This window comes from Phyllostomus hastatus, unplaced genomic scaffold (assembly GCF_019186645.2).
Source record: "Phyllostomus hastatus isolate PE091 unplaced genomic scaffold, TTU_PhHast_1.1 phas_contig_210, whole genome shotgun sequence".
Taxonomy (NCBI): domain Eukaryota; kingdom Metazoa; phylum Chordata; class Mammalia; order Chiroptera; family Phyllostomidae; genus Phyllostomus; species Phyllostomus hastatus.
Window position 1 is genome coordinate 36,566,923 of NW_025333737.1, and position 17,837 is coordinate 36,584,759.

Genomic DNA, 17,837 nt, shown 5'->3' on the forward strand with positions numbered 1-17,837 from the left:
TGCTTTCTGGTTTTCAACACCTTTCCAGCTTTTAAATACATTTTATGTTCAAACTATTATTTTTTTAAATTAATGGTTTTTCTTAATATTTTATTTTTAGAGAAGGGAGGGAGAAAGAGCGGGGGAGAAACATCAGTGTGTGGTTGTCTCTTGTGTGCCCCTTACTGGGGACCTGGTCTGCAACACAAGCATATGCCCTAGACCAGGAATTGAACTGGCAACTCTTTGGTTCACTGAGCCACACCAGCCAGGGCCCAAACTATTTTTTTTTAATTAATTTATTTATTTTTAGAGAGGGAAGGGAGGGAGATAGAGAAACATCAATGTGCGGTTGCTAGGGGCTATGGCCTACAACCCAGGTGTGTACCCTGGTTGGGAATCGAACCTGCCACACTTTGGTTCACAGCCCACGCTCAATCCACTGAGCTACACCAGCCAGGTAATTTTTTAAAAATATATTAAAGTAGGAGAGAACTTCCAGTCAAGATGGTGGCACAGGTAAACATGGCTCGCCTCCACACACAACCACATCAAAGTTCCAGCCCTGCCTGGTGGGGCTCAGTGGATTGAGCGCCAGCCTGCAAGTCAAAGGGTTATCAGTTCAATTCCCAGTCTGGGCACTTGCCTGGATTGTGGGCCAGATCCCCAGAAGTGGGGTTGATTTGAGTGGGAGTCTGACAGCTATGGCATTAGAGAAAACACATCCGTCCAGACTGGTAGGAGGGGTGGAGGCACTGAATGGCTTGGCCCCACATCCACGTGTCTTGGATAAATATTCGGGAGGGATATCTTGGGAGTGAGAGTCCCAGCCCTGTATCAGCCCCCCAGCCCAGTTGTTCCAGTGCCGTGATGATAAGTCCCCATAACAGCCATCTCAGACTGCTTTATAGCCCAGGCAGAGTAGCCCCAGGCAGAACACGGGTGGGAGCTGACCTTGGCTTGCACCACCCAGGAAACTCCAGAGTCTGCACACCCAGGGCTGCAGACCATGTCAGAGCACCATCACCCTGCCGCCCTGCACAGCTGATCCCCCATGGAAGGCCGAGGGTGGTGGTCGGCTGTCACAGCCAGTCCTTGTAGCTGACTGGCCTGGGTAAATCCCTCCCACTGACCTGCCAACAGCAGTCAAGCCTTGACTATAAGAGGAGAGTGTCCTCAGCCCACATGAAGGGCACACTGTGAGTACCCAACTTGGGCAATAGGGGAGGTAGTACCCTGGACCCCACAGGACACCTGCTGCATTAGGCCAGACCACCAAGACGCGGAGTCACAGCAGCTCTGCCTAGTACGTGGAAACAAACACAGGGAGGCTGCCAAGTGAGGAGATAAAGAAATATGGCCCAAATGAAAGAACAGATCAAAACTCCAGAAAAAGAGCTAAACGAAATGGAGATAAGCAATCTATCAGATGCAGAGTTCAAGGCGCTAGTTATAAGGATCCTCCAGGAACTTCGGATCTCAGCAGCATAAAAAAGATCCAGTCAAGATGAAGGATACACTGAAGCAAATAAAGAACAATTTACAGGAAACAACAGTAGAGTGGATGAAGCCGAGAATCACATCAATGATTTGGAACATAAAGAAACAAAAAACAACCAATCAGAATAACAAGCAGAAAAAAGAATCCCTCCAAAAATGAAGATAGTGTCAGCAGCCTCTGGGACAAGTTCAAGTGTTCCCAAGTTCACATCTCGGGGGTGCCAGAAGAGACGAGAAAGAGCAAGAAATTGGAAATCTAATTGAAAAAATAATGAAAGCAAACTTCCCTAATTTGGTGAAGGAAATAGACGTGCAAGTCCAGGAAGCACAGAGTTCCAATCAAGATGGGTACAAAGAGGCTCACTCCAAGACACGTCATAATTAAAAGGCAAAGGCTAAAGATAGAGAATCTTAAAAGCTGCAAGAGAAAAGCAGGTAGTTACCTAAAGGAGGGTGCCAGTGAGGCTGTCAACTGATTTCTCAGAAGAAACTTTGCAGGCTGGAAGGAATTGCCAAGAAATATTTGAAGTCATAAAGAGCAGGGACCTACAGCCAAGATTGCTTGACCCAGCGGGCGCGTCCTGCCCACTGTTGTGCCGGACGCTGGGATGGAGGAATGCCTTTTCTCCCCGAGCCCTTTCTGCAAACCCGGCAGGGCAGGGCCGCGTGGGCGGAGCCGGGTCGTTGTGCTCCGGCGGCTGCTGCAGGCGCGCACGCTCCACGACGCGGCCCAGGCGGCGCTGCAGGCCGGAGACACCTCACTGGGACGGCTGGTGTTCACCCTACTGACTCCTGTTGTTGTTGAAGTGCGGGATTTTAAAAAATGTATGGGAATGAAAAGGTCCTTGTTCTTACAGGATTATCTCCTTAATTCCAAGGTGAGCCTCTGTTGCTCTTGAAAAGCTCTAAGGGCAAAGGCTGTCCATGACAGTGCAGAATCCCAGGGCCTGTCAGCAGGGCCATCGCGAGTCCCTGCCTGCCCTCCGAGGGGCAGGGCACTGCGCTGCGTGGGACTGGTCGCCTACCTCAGACTCCAGCTGCCTCGGGGAGGGGTTTCTGCCTTTCGTTTTCTCGCAGAGCACGGGGCGGGGCTCGGACTGCGAAGACCCCCACGCCTGTTTGTCTTTCTCGTGAGCAGCAGCATTGCCTCTGCATTCTGCCCTCTCGGTGCCCGAGATTAATGTTCCAGCTCAGCTTGGGTTCACATTTATTACTTATAGTTTAATGTCCTGATTACAGATATTTGTAGAAAATTTCAAAGCAGAGCCAGCAGAGGAGGATGGCGGAGGCTGGGTTGTCTGTCCTACATCTGTGTGTGGGGAAACTCCCTGCGCTCAGGGTTTCCTTACCTCTCGACGGTGCAGCTCTTCTGTCTTTGTTCGTTTTCAGTAGAATAAAAAAGTTCGATTATAAAAACAACTTTGCTTTACATCTGAAAGGATGCTCAACATCACACCGATTGTTAAGGAGCTGCGCATGAAAGTCACTGAGAGCCGCCACTTCCCCCCAGGAGGATGGCTGGCACCCGCAGCGCAGCCCATAGCAGGTGCCAGTGTGGCGCGCGGGAGGGTGGGGTCCTTGTGGGTGCTGGCCGTGGCGCTTACAGTGGTCGGCTGCGGCTGAAACCATGCCTTAGCCCCTCCCACACCAGTCTGGGTCTGCACATTTCGAGCTACATCCCATAACCTTCTACAAGAAAAGGTAATTTATAAAGCAATCCCACTTCTGTGTGCGGACCCACAAGAATTGAAAGCAGGGGCTGGAACAGATACTTGTATGCATGTGTTCATGGCAGCGGTGTCCACAGTAGCCAGATTGCCTGCGGTAGGTGAATGGGTAAGCAGTGTGGCCTCTGCTGACAGTGGAGTGCCGCTCCGCCTTGAAGAGTAAGGGAATTCTGACACATGCTAGAACGTGGATGGACCTTGAAGATACTATGCCGAGTGAGACAAGCCAGTCACAAGAGGACGAATACTGGGCGACCCCGTTTACAGAAAACGCCCGCAACAGTCAGAGTCGCAGAGAGAGGGGGTGGGGGGGAGCGGTGGCCGCCAGCGTCTGGGCACCGGGAGTGGGGTCGCTGTCCCGTGGGCAGAGGGTCTCGGTTGGGTGTGGCAGGCAGAGGCGCTGCCTGCGCTGCAGGAGTGCGCTGAGCCTGTGTTCTTTGTGTCTCCGGGAAGCATTGCTTGGTCGCCGAGTCCGTGGCAAGCACGATGGATATAAAACTAAGGAGATACCATCCATCCCCTTGAGAAACTCAACTTCAGAAATTAGACTCCTAGTTCAGTGACCAGAGCGTTATTTTAATCACACTGAGCCTCTTGGCTCTTGTCAAGTTTTCACATTTTTCTAACAATACAAATGTGTTCTTTTAGTTACATTCCTATTACTTACGAACATTGGCTGCTTACCTCGGGTACGTTTGGGGATTCCATCTTCCACCTCATTGATACCATGTTTAAGCATTTTACTTTTTTTTGTAAAATGTCATTTACTGTTTCTAATCCTCACCCAAAGATATTCTGTTGCTGACTTTAGGTAGAGAGACAGAAACACCCGTCAGCTGCCCGGTAAACTCCTGAGCCGCGGTCGGGCCCACAGCCTTCTGGTGATGCTCCGACCCGCTGAGCTACCCAGCCAGGGCACATGTAAACATTTTTCAGAGTTTTTTTTAATGTTTTTGAAGTAGAAGAAACTACATAGAAAGTAAAACTATTCACAGTATAAATTTGCCACAGTGTTTTGTCATATTTCCTTCAGATCTGTTTTAGAAATGTTACAAAAATCACCCCCAATTCCATTCTTACGTCCCCCCAAAAGAGCTGCGGTTCTGGGTTCTGTTGTGAAAACGATCGTCCGCGGGGCGACGTGCCCGGTTTCTGAAGGGCGCGCCTCGAGCGCCGCCGGGGGTGCTCGCGTGTCGTGCCGCTTTCTCTTCCCTGCGCTGCCCTTTGCGGCCACTTCGCGGCCTGTCGGACTGCCGGCGGCCTCCCTTCCTGCCCCTGGCTGGTTTCCCGCTTCCTCTGCGTGACGTCTTCTGTCGCGCACGTGCCGTTAGCACCACGGTCAAGTCTTTCAACTTCTGTGCGTCTTCTGTAGGAAGGCGCAGTGTCCTAGGTCATAGCGATAGCCTCCTGGGTTTCTTTATTAAGCTTTAAGAAGTTTGGCATTTTGTAACTCACTCTTGAATTCCTCTAGAGCTTGTTTTCATGTATGGTTTGAGGTAGGGATCCACTGTGACTTCTGCCACACAGCTAACCCCCTTCCAGCAGCACTCAGCAGTCCTTCCCCTCTCCCTGGTTTGTACTGCATGCTGTCCTGGTCCCTCGGATAGAAACAGCTGTTTCAAACCTGACCCGTACCCAGCGTGCGTCCCTCAGATTGGGGCTGGGCAGTACTCAGAAGCATTTTACAGGAGCCCTCAAAGCAGACCAGTAACAAAGAGCCGATCCTCTTCCAGTGGGGCCCATAGGGAGTGGGAAAGGTGATGGGAAGTATTCGGAAGGCACTGGGTGCTGGGAAGGAAGGCCGGGACTCCGGGCGGCAGCCTCCGGCCCAGGCCAGGCCGTGGCGGGGCTGCAGTGCGCGCTGGCCCGCCTCCTGCGCACCCGTCCGGGAGAGAGCTGAGGTGGGTGTTCTGATGACGGGGCAGTCTGTCTTTTGAGTCGGTCTTGTTTTCTGTGTTGAGTGATGTGTGTCGCCTGTCTCTTTAACTTAGTTATTATGTAAGCTAGCTCTTATAGTATGTGCAAAACCAGTAGGGGAAGTCATCTTAACCTGGGACTGCAGAACCAGCCCCTAATACTTGGCAGTAAAAGACTCAGTTGCTTTGTAGTAGTTTACATGCTGACAGTTTTCTGTTGCCCGTCCCCATTTTCCCCTGCGGTGTTCCCCTGGGATGGCCTGCCCCTGCTAGAGCCTAGTTCCAGCTCAGCACCACCCTTTGGGTCGGAGCAAGAGTGGTTAGCGTGCTTGTCTCTAAGGTTGGAGCCAGCTTTGTGTTGCCTTTCTAGTGATACTGGTATTCTTTACATACTGCCTTTTTTTTTTTTAGCTCCTTCAAACTTTTAAAGAGACTTTCTTTAAAAACCAATTTTACTGTTCACGAGTAAGATTTTTCTCGTTAAAATAAATTTGAATAGAACATAATGATGAAAGGTTCCAAAAGAAAAAGAAATATTTTATTGTAGTTATCTGCATATCATACTAGAAAGAAATTCTGTCAAGGATTTCTAAATTGTGTGAATTTGTTATACGTACAAGTTAATTTTTTCATTTCACTGTGTTTTTGAGCGATACATTAAATAAAGTCTGCTGGAAAACTAATTGGAATATAATTTTGATTGCCGTATGAGAAACACTCGAATTGTTAGGAAATCAGAGGAGATAAAATACACCAGGCACTGGATCCTTTTGAAGGACCCTAAGAGTGAAAGGATAGAAACACTGTAGCAGGAGATCACACGAGGAAGAGGCTCGTTCGGGGAACGGAAGGCCGTTGCAGGAGTCCTCGGGGGTCCAGGAAGACCCCAGGTGTGGGGCAGAGAACGTTTGTTATTGATGCGCAGGAACCAGTGATGAATCATGAGGTAGCACAGATACGAGTCAACCCTTCTAACCCTTAGTATGCTTGATAAAACACAAGACAGCATTTTGTCGTGTTTTTTCTCCCCTCCTGCCTCTGTCCGCCACTCCTCGGGGAGTGTTCTCGCACGTGATGCTGTGGCGCACTCACGGCTCTTCTCGGCTGCACACGCTTCCGCCGCTGTGTGCCGCTGTGACTCCAGCTGGGTCTTCGAGGGCACGTAGAGAGCCTGGGGGGCCTTGTGGCGGTGTCTCCCGAAGCCGGGGCGGCCAGGGTGGCGCAGCCGCTCTGGGACACGAAGCAGTGTCCCTCACTGCAGGTGTCTTCAGAGACTCGTGTGCCGCTGGAGTCCTCTCGAGAGGACGACACGTGGTGTACTGCCAGGAGTTAATGTGATTGTAGCAACATTAACTCTTTGTTTAATGGGAGCTTTTAAGAAGACAAACAACTCTCTTCTTTAAGTCCTTGTTCTAGCCTTTTTCATTCCGAACTGAAAACTTGAAATAACGAGCTTCCTCCAAAGAGGAGCCGAAGCTGATTCCTTGACACATGGGAGGAAAATCTAATTTTGAATGTGTTTCATCTTTTTCAGATCTCAGTCACAGCGGACTGGCAGATCATTATGAGAGCTCCCACTGGGGACAGCAGCCCACTTTCCGAAGCGAAGCCGGCTGCAGCTGGGATAAAGTGATCATAGACAGGACCGATAAGGAGGCGTGGCCTGCCATCGCGGGGACCGAGACGGAGTCTGCCTCAGAATGCGCTACGGACACTGACTCCGCCTCCAACTGCGGCTCGGAGAGCAGTAGCATGGCCACGGGGGGCGCCCAGGGCGGCTTCACTGGACACGCCAAGAAGACCAATGGCAACAACGGCACCAGCGGCACACTCGTCCAAAGCCCCCCGAACCCGAGCGCCCTGGGAGCAGGGGGGGCCAACGGCAACGGCAGCGCGGCCAGAGCGTGGGGCGTAGCCGCGGGCTCCAGCTCCGGCCTCGCTCACTGCTCGCTCGGCGGCGGGGACGGGAAAGTGGACAACATGATTGGAGACGGGAGAAGTCAGAACTGCTGGGGCGCCTCCACCTCCAACGCTGGCATTAATCTCAACCTTAACCCGAGCGCCAACCCGGCTGCCTGGCCGGTGCTCGGACATGAAGGAACTGTGGCAACAGGCAGCCCTGCCAGTATTTGCAGTCCGGTCAGTGCCATAGGACACAGCATGGGCACCCAGAACGGGAACCCGGCGGGCACTTTAGGTGCTTGGGGGAGCCTGCTGCCGCAGGAGAGCACAGAACCACAAACATCCACTTCTCAGAATGTGTCTTTCAGCGTACAACCTCAGAACCTTAACACTGATGGACCAAATAACACTAACCCCGTGAACTCTTCACCAAACCCTATCAATGCAATGCAGACAAATGGGCTGCCCAACTGGGGCATGGCTGTCGGCGTGGGGGCCGTCATCCCGCCCCACCTGCAAGGCCTTCCTGGTGCTAACGGATCGTCGGTCTCTCAAGTCGGTGGGGGCGGTGGCGAAGGGGGCGGCAGTTCCGTGTGGGGACTGTCCCCGGGTAACCCTGCCGCAGGGAGTAGCGGTTCTGGGCTCAGTCAAGGGAGTGGAGACACTGTGAACTCAGCACTAGGTGCTGAACAAAATGGGTCCAGCAGTGCTGTGCAGAAGGCGGGGGGCGGAGCGGCTGCCTGGGACTCGGGGCCTCCTGCTGGCCCCGGGATCCTCGCCTGGGGGAGGGGCCGCGGCGACAGCGGCGTCGGGAATACCCACTCGGGCGCGTGGGGCCGCCCCAGCCGAAGCACTGCTAACGGGGTGAATGGGGAGTGGGGGAAGGCCCCGAACCAGCATTCCAGTGGCGACAGCGGCGGGAAAGGATCCACGGGGTGGGACAGCCCTGGCGTGAGCGGCCAGAGCCCCGCCGTGCAGCCCGGCGGTGACCACCTGAGCTCATGGGCCAAAGCCGCCTCTTCCGGAACCACGGCGAGCGAGGGCAGCAGCGAGGGCTCCGGCAGTCACGGCGAGGCGGGTGCCGGGAGGGAAGGCGCCGAGGGCCGGAGGCGAGAGAAGGGGGTTCTAGACCAAGGGCACATCCAGTTGCCAAGGAACGATCTGGACCCGCGAGTCCTGTCTAACACGGGCTGGGGACAGACTCCAGTAAAGCAGAACACTGCCTGGGAGTTCGAGGAGTCCCCGCGGTCCGAGCGGAAAAACGACAATGGGACGGAGGCCTGGGGCTGTGCGGCCCCGCAGCCTCCACACTCAGGGGGGAGGAGCGATGGGTCCATCACCAACAGTACAAATACCTCTTCGGTGTCGGGCTGGGCCAGCGCCCCGCCTGCCGCCGGGCCGGCAGACGCGGGCTGGGGGGACAGCGGCGGCAGGGCGCCGAATGGCCCCGGGGTCTGGGGGGACTCGGTGAGCTCCACTGCTGTCGCTAATGCTGCTGCCGCCAAGGGCGGCCACTCCTGGAGTGGGACCGTGGGTCAGGAGGACAAGTCACCCGCCTGGGGGGAGCCTCAAAAGCCCAAATCTCAAAACTGGGGAGACGGACAAAAATCGAATCCAGCCTGGAGCGCGGGAGGGGGAGACTGGGCAGACGCGTCTTCGGTCCTCGGACACCTGGGGGAGGGGAAGAAAAACGGCTCCGGGTGGGACGCCGACGGCGGGCGGTCGGCGTCGGGCTGGAGCGAGTCTGCGCGGGCCGGGACCAGCGGCTGGGGCAGCGGCACGGGTGCAAAGGTGAACGCAGGGGCGAGCTGGGGGGAGTCTTTGAAACCCGGCCCCCCGCAGAACTGGGCGAGCAAGCCCCAGGACAGCAGCGTGAGTAACTGGGGGGGAGCCGCCTCCGTTAAACAGACGGGGACGGGGTGGATCGGGGGGCCGGTCCCTGTCAAACCGAAGGACAGCGGCGAGGCCACGGGCTGGGAAGAGCCTTCTCCGCCGTCCATCCGACGCAAAATGGAGATTGACGACGGCACCTCGGCGTGGGGCGACCCGAGCAGCTACAACAACAGAGCCGTGAACATGTGGGACAGGAACAACCCGGGCCTCCAGGGCAGCGCCGCCGCCGCCGCCACCACGAGCAGCAGCAGCACGAGCGCGGTCGAGACGCCGCAGCCACACCCGGCCAGCGCCCCACTGAACCGGTCGCCGCTGCTTGGTCCAGGTAGGCGAGGCCTCGGGTCTCTGAGGGTGAAACCGCGTTCGTCCTCGCGAGGTGCGCGTGTATCCGCCCGCTCACGTCTCCTGGCGAACGGCACTCGGTGCCCGCCACCTGGTGGCAGTGCTGCACCCCCGTGTCCTCGGGGGGCCGCGAGTCGCGCAGGGTCCCTGGGAGCTCTGTCCCCGAGAGGCCCCGTCCTGAGCCGAGCAGGGAAAGCAGAGGGAGGTAAACACACGCCCTCTTGGGAAAGGACGGCCGTTGGGTGAGCCTGCGCGTACGTGCGGAGTCCCTGTTTCTCTCCGACTCGAACCAGCGGCCCTCAGCCCAGGCCTGGTTCCAGTGCCCTGGGGGCGCAGGGCCGTGTCCTGGGCCTGCGGGGAAGCCCACCCACAGGCACTTTCTACAGCTCCACGGAGCTGGTGGGTGTGGGGGGGGCTGGCTTTGTAGCGTGTGAGTGGTGTCGCGCAGGAGGAGGCGTGCTTTGATTTCAGCTGAAAGAAAAACCTTGAAACCTGACTAAAACTTGTGTTTTGAGTTCTGCCTCGCATGAGGCGCTCTCCTAGACACTGGGGCGGACGAGAAGCAGAGCCCAGAGCAGCGCCAGCCCGCAGGGGCGGGGTTGTGACAGAGAGTGACTGGGGGTCCTCCGGGCCGGGGCTCACCGCATGGGAGGGAGCGGGAGGAGAGTGCAGGCCCCCCCTTGACACTTCCCACCCCCAAAGGCCCACGTGCAGGGCCCCGGGGCCCCACCCCACACTGCTTTCCTGGCCACTCCCGCCATCCTACCTCGGGACTGCGTCTGTGTCTGAGCCTCCCTGGCCCCTCGGCGCCCGGAGCTGCACGTGGGGTGGGTGCCGGGGTGGGGCAGAGCGGGGCTCAGTCTCCAGCCCCCACTGCAGAGCCTCAGTGCCCGTGCACAGCCCTGACGTCCATCCTCTCGTCGTCCAGGAAGTGGCCCCGAGCCCACTGCTGTCCCTCGGGGGCTCAGCTTCCCGTCTTCTGGTTGTTCTCCGGGTGCCCGCGCCAGGGCTCGGGGTCGCTGCAAGTGCGGTTTAACCGGCGCGGGGTGGCGGCGGCCGCAGCCCTCCTGCCTACCTCCCCGCTGAAGCCGCACTCCTGGGAGTGCAGTCTGCGCCCCAGCCTCCGTGAGGCGTGCTGTGCCACTTCTCTTAAATCGTGCTGGTACCGGGAGCTTTCGTTTTCACTAAGGCTGCTGTGAAGCCCTGCCTCCCTCCTGGCCAGTCGGCCTCTGGGTCCCAAGTGTAGAGCTTCATTCCTGGGAAGGTGCTGGACCCCAGCCCCGCGGCCGGCCGAGACCTGCCTGGACCCTGGTCCTGTGATCGGCGTACTCGCTCTTTCTGGCAGCTTCTCGCCGTCCCTAAATGCTGTAAGCAGGCAGCGCAGGCAGGGCTGGGGACAGGGTCCTCTCTCCGTGGCTGTCCACCCATCTTCTCACGCGTGGGGCCGAATCTGCATCCCAGAGCCCTCTCTGGAGCTCCAGACTGTTGAGCCCCCCCACACACCCCACTGTCACTAACCCGAAGGTCAGACGGCTGGCGGCCCAGGGCCGCGCCTGCCCCCACGCACCTGCCCTTTGGGCACACGTTGTTCGTGTGCATCAGTGTTTTCAAAGGAAAATGTTCTGTATAAATTCCAGATTTCTGGCTTCTTTTGGAAGCCTGGAAGCTCTGATACCTTGGCCTCCCAGGGCAGCAGTCGACCGGAGCGACCCCCTCAGTCAGACAGGGCCTGTGCCTTCCGGCGTGCCAGCCGCCGTGGCTCCTGGGGCGTGTGCTGGTCCGACCGGAACCGGCTGGCTCTCCTGGGGTATTCATATGTGTGATTCCTGGTGGTTTCTTTCCCCCACTAACGTATGGCTGACACTTCTCGGCACTCGGCTCTTGTGAAGTACTCAGGTGAAGGGGGGGCAGCACGGAGGAGGAAGGGCAACCGATGCTGGGTCTGGTTCCGTGGGCGGGGCCGTGGTACAGTCAAGGTAGGCAGAAGGTTCTCTGCGACTGTCGTCCTGCCCCCCCAAGACTTTCTCCGGGAACCCTCGTTCCCATGGCTGTCTTCCCAAGGTCATGCCCGACCCCCCCCCCCACACACACACACACACACACTTTTCCTGGCAGAACTCCAGCCGTACAGCGCGCCCTTGTGCCTGGCACGGGCTCCTGGCGGTGGGCGTGGTGACCACAGGGGGCTTGTTCCTGCGTCCTGCCGTGTGACGCCCGTGCTGTAGGGGGCGCAGTCTCCCGAGGGCACAGGCAGAGAGGGGGTGGTGAGGCTCCGCCGTGTGAGACAGGCCTTGCCTGCACCTCTTCCAAACACTAGGCCCCCCTCCCCGCGAGACGAGCCCCACCGCACGGGGACAGCTGCTTCTCCTCCCTCTGCGTGTTTCCCTGGATCAGCCCTTACCCGTGAGCTTCCCCCGTGTGAAGGCCTTCCTGGTTTGTCGGCAGGGCCAAAGAGACTGTCTCTCATCTGCAAAACGTTTACAGGTCGTTTTCCAACAAGCTGCACATTATCGCCCAACGTGAGAGAGGGTGACGCGGGTGACCCCCACACGCAGCACCGGTGTAGACGCAGTCCCCACGGAACAGAGACAGACAGGGCGGGTGCTGGTCTCCAGGCAGTGTGCTTGTCTGCAGAGCCCGTGTCACGTGTAGTGTGTCTCACGGCGTGTGGCGGGGTTGCTTCGCCATGTTTTTCCATTGATGATGTTAGCCTCTTCCACCGCGACACCCAGGGCTGCGAGAGCCGTCGTTCCTGCCCTCACTGCCTGGGCCCTTGAGGCCTCTGCCCTGAGCCAGGCCCTCCTCGGCCAGGAGGGCGGCTCCTCTGCTGCAGGCTCATCTGCTGCCCGAGCTTGTCCCCGCCCAGCACCCCCCGCCCCCCACACAGCTGAGCTCGCTGCTCAGCCCACAGCGGGCTGGCTCCTGCGGTCCTCTCATGAGGGGGGGGTGGGGGGGTGACAAGTGGGTGCCCGAAGCAATGACAGGAGCAGCAGTCTCAGCACCGGCCAGGCTGCAGAGGAGCTGTGGCTTGAATACGAGCCCAGCCTGGACTCCGTGAACTGCCCAGGGTTCTCCGCCCCAAACGGCCAGGCACACACACGCCTGAGGGCCGTCGACGAGGCTGCTGCTGCCTTGCTGCTCACTGCCTGTGCCCAGCTGCTCAGGCCGGCACGCTGGTGATCCCCGGGCATTCGGCCCTGCCTGCCGTGGTCACCGGGGGTTTCGTGCTGCAGCTGGAGGAAAGCCAGCCCCCTTTGCGCTGGGCTCCTCGCTTAGTCTAGTGCTGTGCTGTTTGCCTGATCACTTAGTGTTCTGGACAAATACTGTAAGCAAAGGCAGCGATCATGTGAATTCATCATGGAAGAGGCAGATCGCCCACGCCCTAAACTAAAATTTGGGAGTGCTGACTCTTGTGGCTCATGGACTGAGCACCAGCCTGTGAACCAGGGGGTCGCCAGTTCGATTCCCAGTCAGGGCACAAGCCTGGCTATCAGCGCCAGGTCCCCGGTGGGGGACGCATGAGAGGCAACCACACACGGATGTTTCCCTCCCTCTCTTTCTCCCTTCTTCTCTCTCTCTAAAAATAAGTAAATAAAATATTTTAAACATAAGTAAATAAAACTTGGGAGGAATTAGAGTTAGGAATTCTCTGGCTTAGGGAGCTGTTTCCCTAAGCTCAAAAGCAGAAGCTGGGGGACCTTGTCCTCCCTCCGAGACGCCCTGTCCTAGCTGCCCGGCTGCCCCTTTGTCTTCCTTGGGGTGGAAACGACACCCAACACTGGAGTCACCTGCGGGCCGGATGAGTCAGCAGGGCGCCTTGCGCGTCCAGCTGCGTTCACGCCGCAGCCTCAGAAATGGATCCCGCCGGCCTCTCCGGCCAGGGCGGTTCTATTTTAAGCACCATCAGCAGTTACTAAAAGGGGTGATCTGAGCGAGTGCTCTGTGCTTTTTATGGGTCCACGGGGCTTTTCTCGGGTCTGGTGCTGTGGGGCGGTTTCTGTTCACCCCTGTGTGGTGTGGGGGGCTTGGTGGGTGGAGCCGGAGCGGGGAGCAGAAGGCCCCCCTGATGCAGTAGGGGGAGGGTGTCCTTCACGCACGCACTTCCGGGGCTGCGCGCCCAGTTCAGGCCCTGGCTGGGGCGGCTCCGGGGTGGGCCGAGCACCGGCCTGCGCACCAGAGGGGAGCTCCCAGTCGGTCCGGGCGCAGGCCTGGGGTGCGGGCCGGGTCCCCAGCAGGGGGCGCATGAGAGGCAACCACACATTGATGCTTCTCTCCCCGTCTTTCTCTCTCCCTTTCCCTCTGTCTAAAAAATAAATAAGTAAAATCTTTAAAAAACAAAACCGTTCGGCCCCCACCACATCTCAGTAAGACAGACTTAGCACATTCAGAAGCTGTATCAGTGCATTAACATAAAAGCTAAGTAGATTTTTTCTGTTTCTAATACACTCCTGTGAGCGGCCACTGTGCCGCTCCAGGCCGCGTGGCCAGCTTTGGAAAAGACCCTTGTCCGAAACCGCCCACTGCAGTCCCCTGAGTTTGGGACAGAAGTGTCAAAGACATGGCATGGAACGAGGCATTCGGAAAAGCAGTGCCCCCGCCACCTCCCTGAGCAGACGGCTCTGGCTCTGCATAGGGCTTCGCTCCCTCCCGACGCTGACTTCAAACGTGAGAAGTTCCTTGCTGCGGCAGTGACCCGTTCGGCACCGTCCCTCCGCAGGCCGGCAGCCCGGCAGGCGCCGCAGTGACGCGCGCTGCGCTCAGAGGGCCCCAGTGTGAGGGGAACCCCACCCTAGGGGCGTCCGAGTCAGTTCCTGAAATGCCGAGCACAGAGCAGATACTCAGGTGCTCCTCCAGGTGAATTTTTAGTCCTTTATCCTCCCCGTAATGGTAATCCGCTACTCTTCAGCTCAGCCTTTCTTCCCAGAAGGGGCTGCCTGCCACACTTACAGAACTGTGGAGGCAGCATCCGCGGAACGGGCTAGAACTGGTTTCTTATTTCACAGAAGAAAGAGCGTCCCCTACCGACACCACTGTAGTGCCCGAGATGAGAACCCTTCCACCAGGTGAGGACTTCCCCTGGGCTCTGTCTCCTGGCCTTTTACCCGCTCCGTGTTCGTCTTCACGTCGGCCGCCCGGGCACGTCGCCGGCTCTGCCCGGGTGGAGAGCCGGAAGTGCGGCGCGTTGAAGGTTGAACGGAGGCAGTGTACTCCGGGGGTGTCCGTTACTGTCATCTCGTTCCCGGTGCCAGTTTGCCGGGCTGAGGAAGGGAGACAATGACTCCTGAACCCCAGGAATGAGCGCGCCGCCCCCCCCATGCAGAAGTATTTTGCCCAGAGCAGTGGTACAGGGTGGGGCGAGAGCAGGGTTGCATCGCTCAGTGCTGGAAGCACAGCCTGTCCTTGTGGTACTTACTGATTATTGCATTATTTTTATGTGAACCACCGTAAACCTGCTTTTGCCCCACTCTGTATTTGAAGGACCGTTTTTTAAAATGTTAATGGCAATGTTTTAAAAGTAAGTTAGGAATTTGTTCTGCCTCATTAAGCCCAACTTGTAAAAGACCTCTGTAAAATTACTAACAAAAGAAGATACCAGATTCACTCCACCAGTAACCACTGAGCAATGGAGAATGTATTTATTTTAGTAGTGTGTATGTAAGATTATTCGCAGCCACTGAAAATACTTGCTCGTCATCGAAATTACCCAGGGGGCCTGCCGTTGGCGTGTCTTCCAGGGCCTTTGGCACGTCCAGCGCGCACGCGTCCTGACGTGTGCGTCCGCCCGGCGGTGCAGGTGAATTCCGCTCCTGCCGGAGACGAACTCGGGGCGGAAACACTGCAGCCTTTAGCTTCGAGCGATGACTATTCTTCCACCTATTTTTAAGGTTTTGGAACATGCTTGCACACCATTTGCCTTCTGTATAAAAATATTCTGTAGACACTTGTGCCACTTTAAAAAAAGGAATTAAAAACCCTTTGTTAAAAACTATAATTACCGTAGTCTTAAATATTTACTTAGATTTAGTTAAATAATTTGTAGTATTGCCTTCCAAAGATATGGCAGTACAAGGGTGATAAAGTTTAGGTGAATTCTTTAATTACCTAAATAAATTAATATTTTTACTACTGATTGGCTTTTAGTAACCCCTCAATTGTCATTCCAAAACACCCATAATTTGAATGAGCTATGTTAATTTTCCCAATTTAATTTTGTCCCTTCAGTTTGTAAAACTACTTCTCCCGATACACTTCATTATTTTCTGGGTGAGTATAGGTGATGTCGTGGTTGGCAGTCGCTGGCAGTAACTGGTTAGGACTAACCTTCCTGTTATCAGGAACAACTTACATACTACGTCGCTCAGCATAGAGCTTGCCATTAGAAACGACCCAAGGCCCTGGCCCGGCAGCTCAGTTGCTGAGCGCATTGTCCCGATGCTCCAAGGTTACTGGTTCGATCCCCAGTCAGGGCGCGTACAAGAAGCAGCCAGTGAGCGCACAGATGAGCGGAACAAGTCAGCCTCTCTGCCTCCCTTCTCCTCCCTCCCCTCCCCTCCCCTCTCACTAAAACCAATAAGTGGAAAAATTAAAATGGCGCAGAGGTTGAATGTCCTTTGGTCACTAATGAATATTATTGTATTTCATTAGAATAAAGCACGTCAAGGGGACTGACCCTGTGCTATTTTTAGTCAGAAAGTTCGTGTTTTCTAATTGAGATAGAGATATCCATGTGCCAGCCAGTTTAAAATCTGGTTAACTTTGCATCTTACGCCCTCTGTTCTTCTGTTCAGTTAGCGTCTGTCTCTGAGAAACTGTATCGATCTGAAGATGACAGCTGACGTGTCGTTATGGCTTTCAGTGGTGGGGGGGGGGGAGCAAAATGATCAGAATGTGCGTTGCTCCAGGGGAATGAGGTGTATGTATGTAACGTAAAAAGTTTTCTGGCTGAAGTGTAGAGGGAGACCGTACTGTGGCCTGGTTCTGTGACATCTGTGCCGTAGATGGTAATGCCTGACCTTCTGGAATCATGAGGTACCCTGATCAGGTGCCAGTCCCAGATCAGCAAGCTCTGGTGACAAGACTGGGCGGAGGGAGAAGGAAGAATTTCTGGAAAACCCTTGCAGTCACTGTGTGCACGCTGGGACCACCCCGAGCCCAGACCGGACCCACAGCTCCCCCACTGGGTCCCCATCTGAAAGACAAGGGCCTCAGCTCTAACTCACCCCCTACCCCAGGGCACCTGGGGACTGTCTGTGTTCTCCACCCCTGTTCAACCTGCCCAGTCTTCCCATTTCTTTGCCCGCATCTGTGTCTTTGATGGTTGGTCAAAAGATAAGCAAGAATAATTTCTCAATATACATTTACAACTTGCAAATTTTTCTTTTAAGGAAATAATGTAACAAAATTTCTTTTAGGTTGTTACCTATAATACCAGAAGTAAAAAAGCTACTTCTTAATCTTAGTTTTAAACTGTGCTTTTAAATACGATTATGATGCAAATACTGTGACTATAACGGTCTTTAATGGGGTCAAGAGTGAGAAAATTGCAACTCTAAGAAGCTAAACAAATCTGATTAGATTTAATGTGTCCTTTTCACTTTCTGCTGAAAGCCCTCTTAAAGACAGATTATCTCAAATTTGTGTTGGATTTGAAAGTACTGTTTTTACTTCCTCTGTTTCACTTCTGTTGCTCTCTCTCTCCCTCCCCCACGGGGCCCTTTCCAGTCTCGTCAGGCTGGGGGGAGATGCCCAGCGTGCACTCAAAGGCCGAGAACTCTTGGGGAGAGCCGTCCTCCCCCTCCACCCTGGTCGATAACGGCACAGCAGCCTGGGGCAAGCCACCCGGCAGCGGCAGCGGATGGGGGGACCAGCCCACGGAGCCAGCGGTGACCTTTGGGAGAGCCGGCGCGCCAGCCCCAGCCCCAGCCCTGTGCAAACCAGGTAGGACGAGCCCCCGGTCTGCCCGCCCTGATGGGCGGGTTAGAGATGGGTCAGAGCAGTTTCTCTAGAGGGATGCTTCCTGTGGGATTTCAAGAATTAAGTCTTAGGACACTTTCCTCATTTCATTTACGCTTTAAAATTAACATTAAACTGAGGCCGTGAAGAAACATTTGCTGTGTCTGATACACGAGCACCAAGGAGCTTCCCGAGAAGCCCAGCTTCCCTTTTCGAAAGATCAATAATTAAAAGGACCAGAACGGTACAGCGTGTCTGCCTGACACCGCCCGTAGCCTCCACCCGCGCCTTCCTCAGCGCAGCCGCCCGGCTGCTGCCGCGAGCGGTCAGAGCCGGTCGCCTTCCCTGTCTGCGGCTGGGGTCTGGCACGCGCGCCACCCTGCCCAGCGGGCCAGCGCGTCCCGCCTTGCTTTTGTCTTGGAAACAAAAGTCTGCTCTGGGTACTCCAGGTTTCCAGGCTCATGCTTTCTTTCTCCTCTTCTCTTTTTTCCCTCCCTTCCTTTCTCTCTCTCTCTCTCTGTCTCTCTGTCTCTCTCTTTCTGAAAAAGGGATGAAAACCGTGCTGCATTTCCCTCCCGCTATCTGAGAGTGTGATAGTGCACAGATAGAAATGTATTCAGATAGA

General features: G+C 55.8%; 1 protein-coding gene across 6 annotated transcripts in view; it reads left to right on the forward strand.

The window, feature by feature from the left end:
* The window catches only part of TNRC6C (trinucleotide repeat containing adaptor 6C), a 62,626-nt gene that overhangs the window by 22,785 nt on the left and 22,004 nt on the right, over nucleotides 1-17,837 (forward strand). For all 6 annotated transcript variants that reach the window (XM_045835885.1, XM_045835884.1, XM_045835888.1 and 3 more), the window contains 2 exons: nucleotides 6,657-9,242; nucleotides 16,982-17,197. In XM_045835885.1, the coding sequence (XP_045691841.1) occupies nucleotides 6,875-9,242; nucleotides 16,982-17,197 (2,584 nt within the window). In that variant the 5' untranslated portion in view covers nucleotides 6,657-6,874. The remainder of the gene's footprint in view (nucleotides 1-6,656; nucleotides 9,243-16,981; nucleotides 17,198-17,837) is intronic.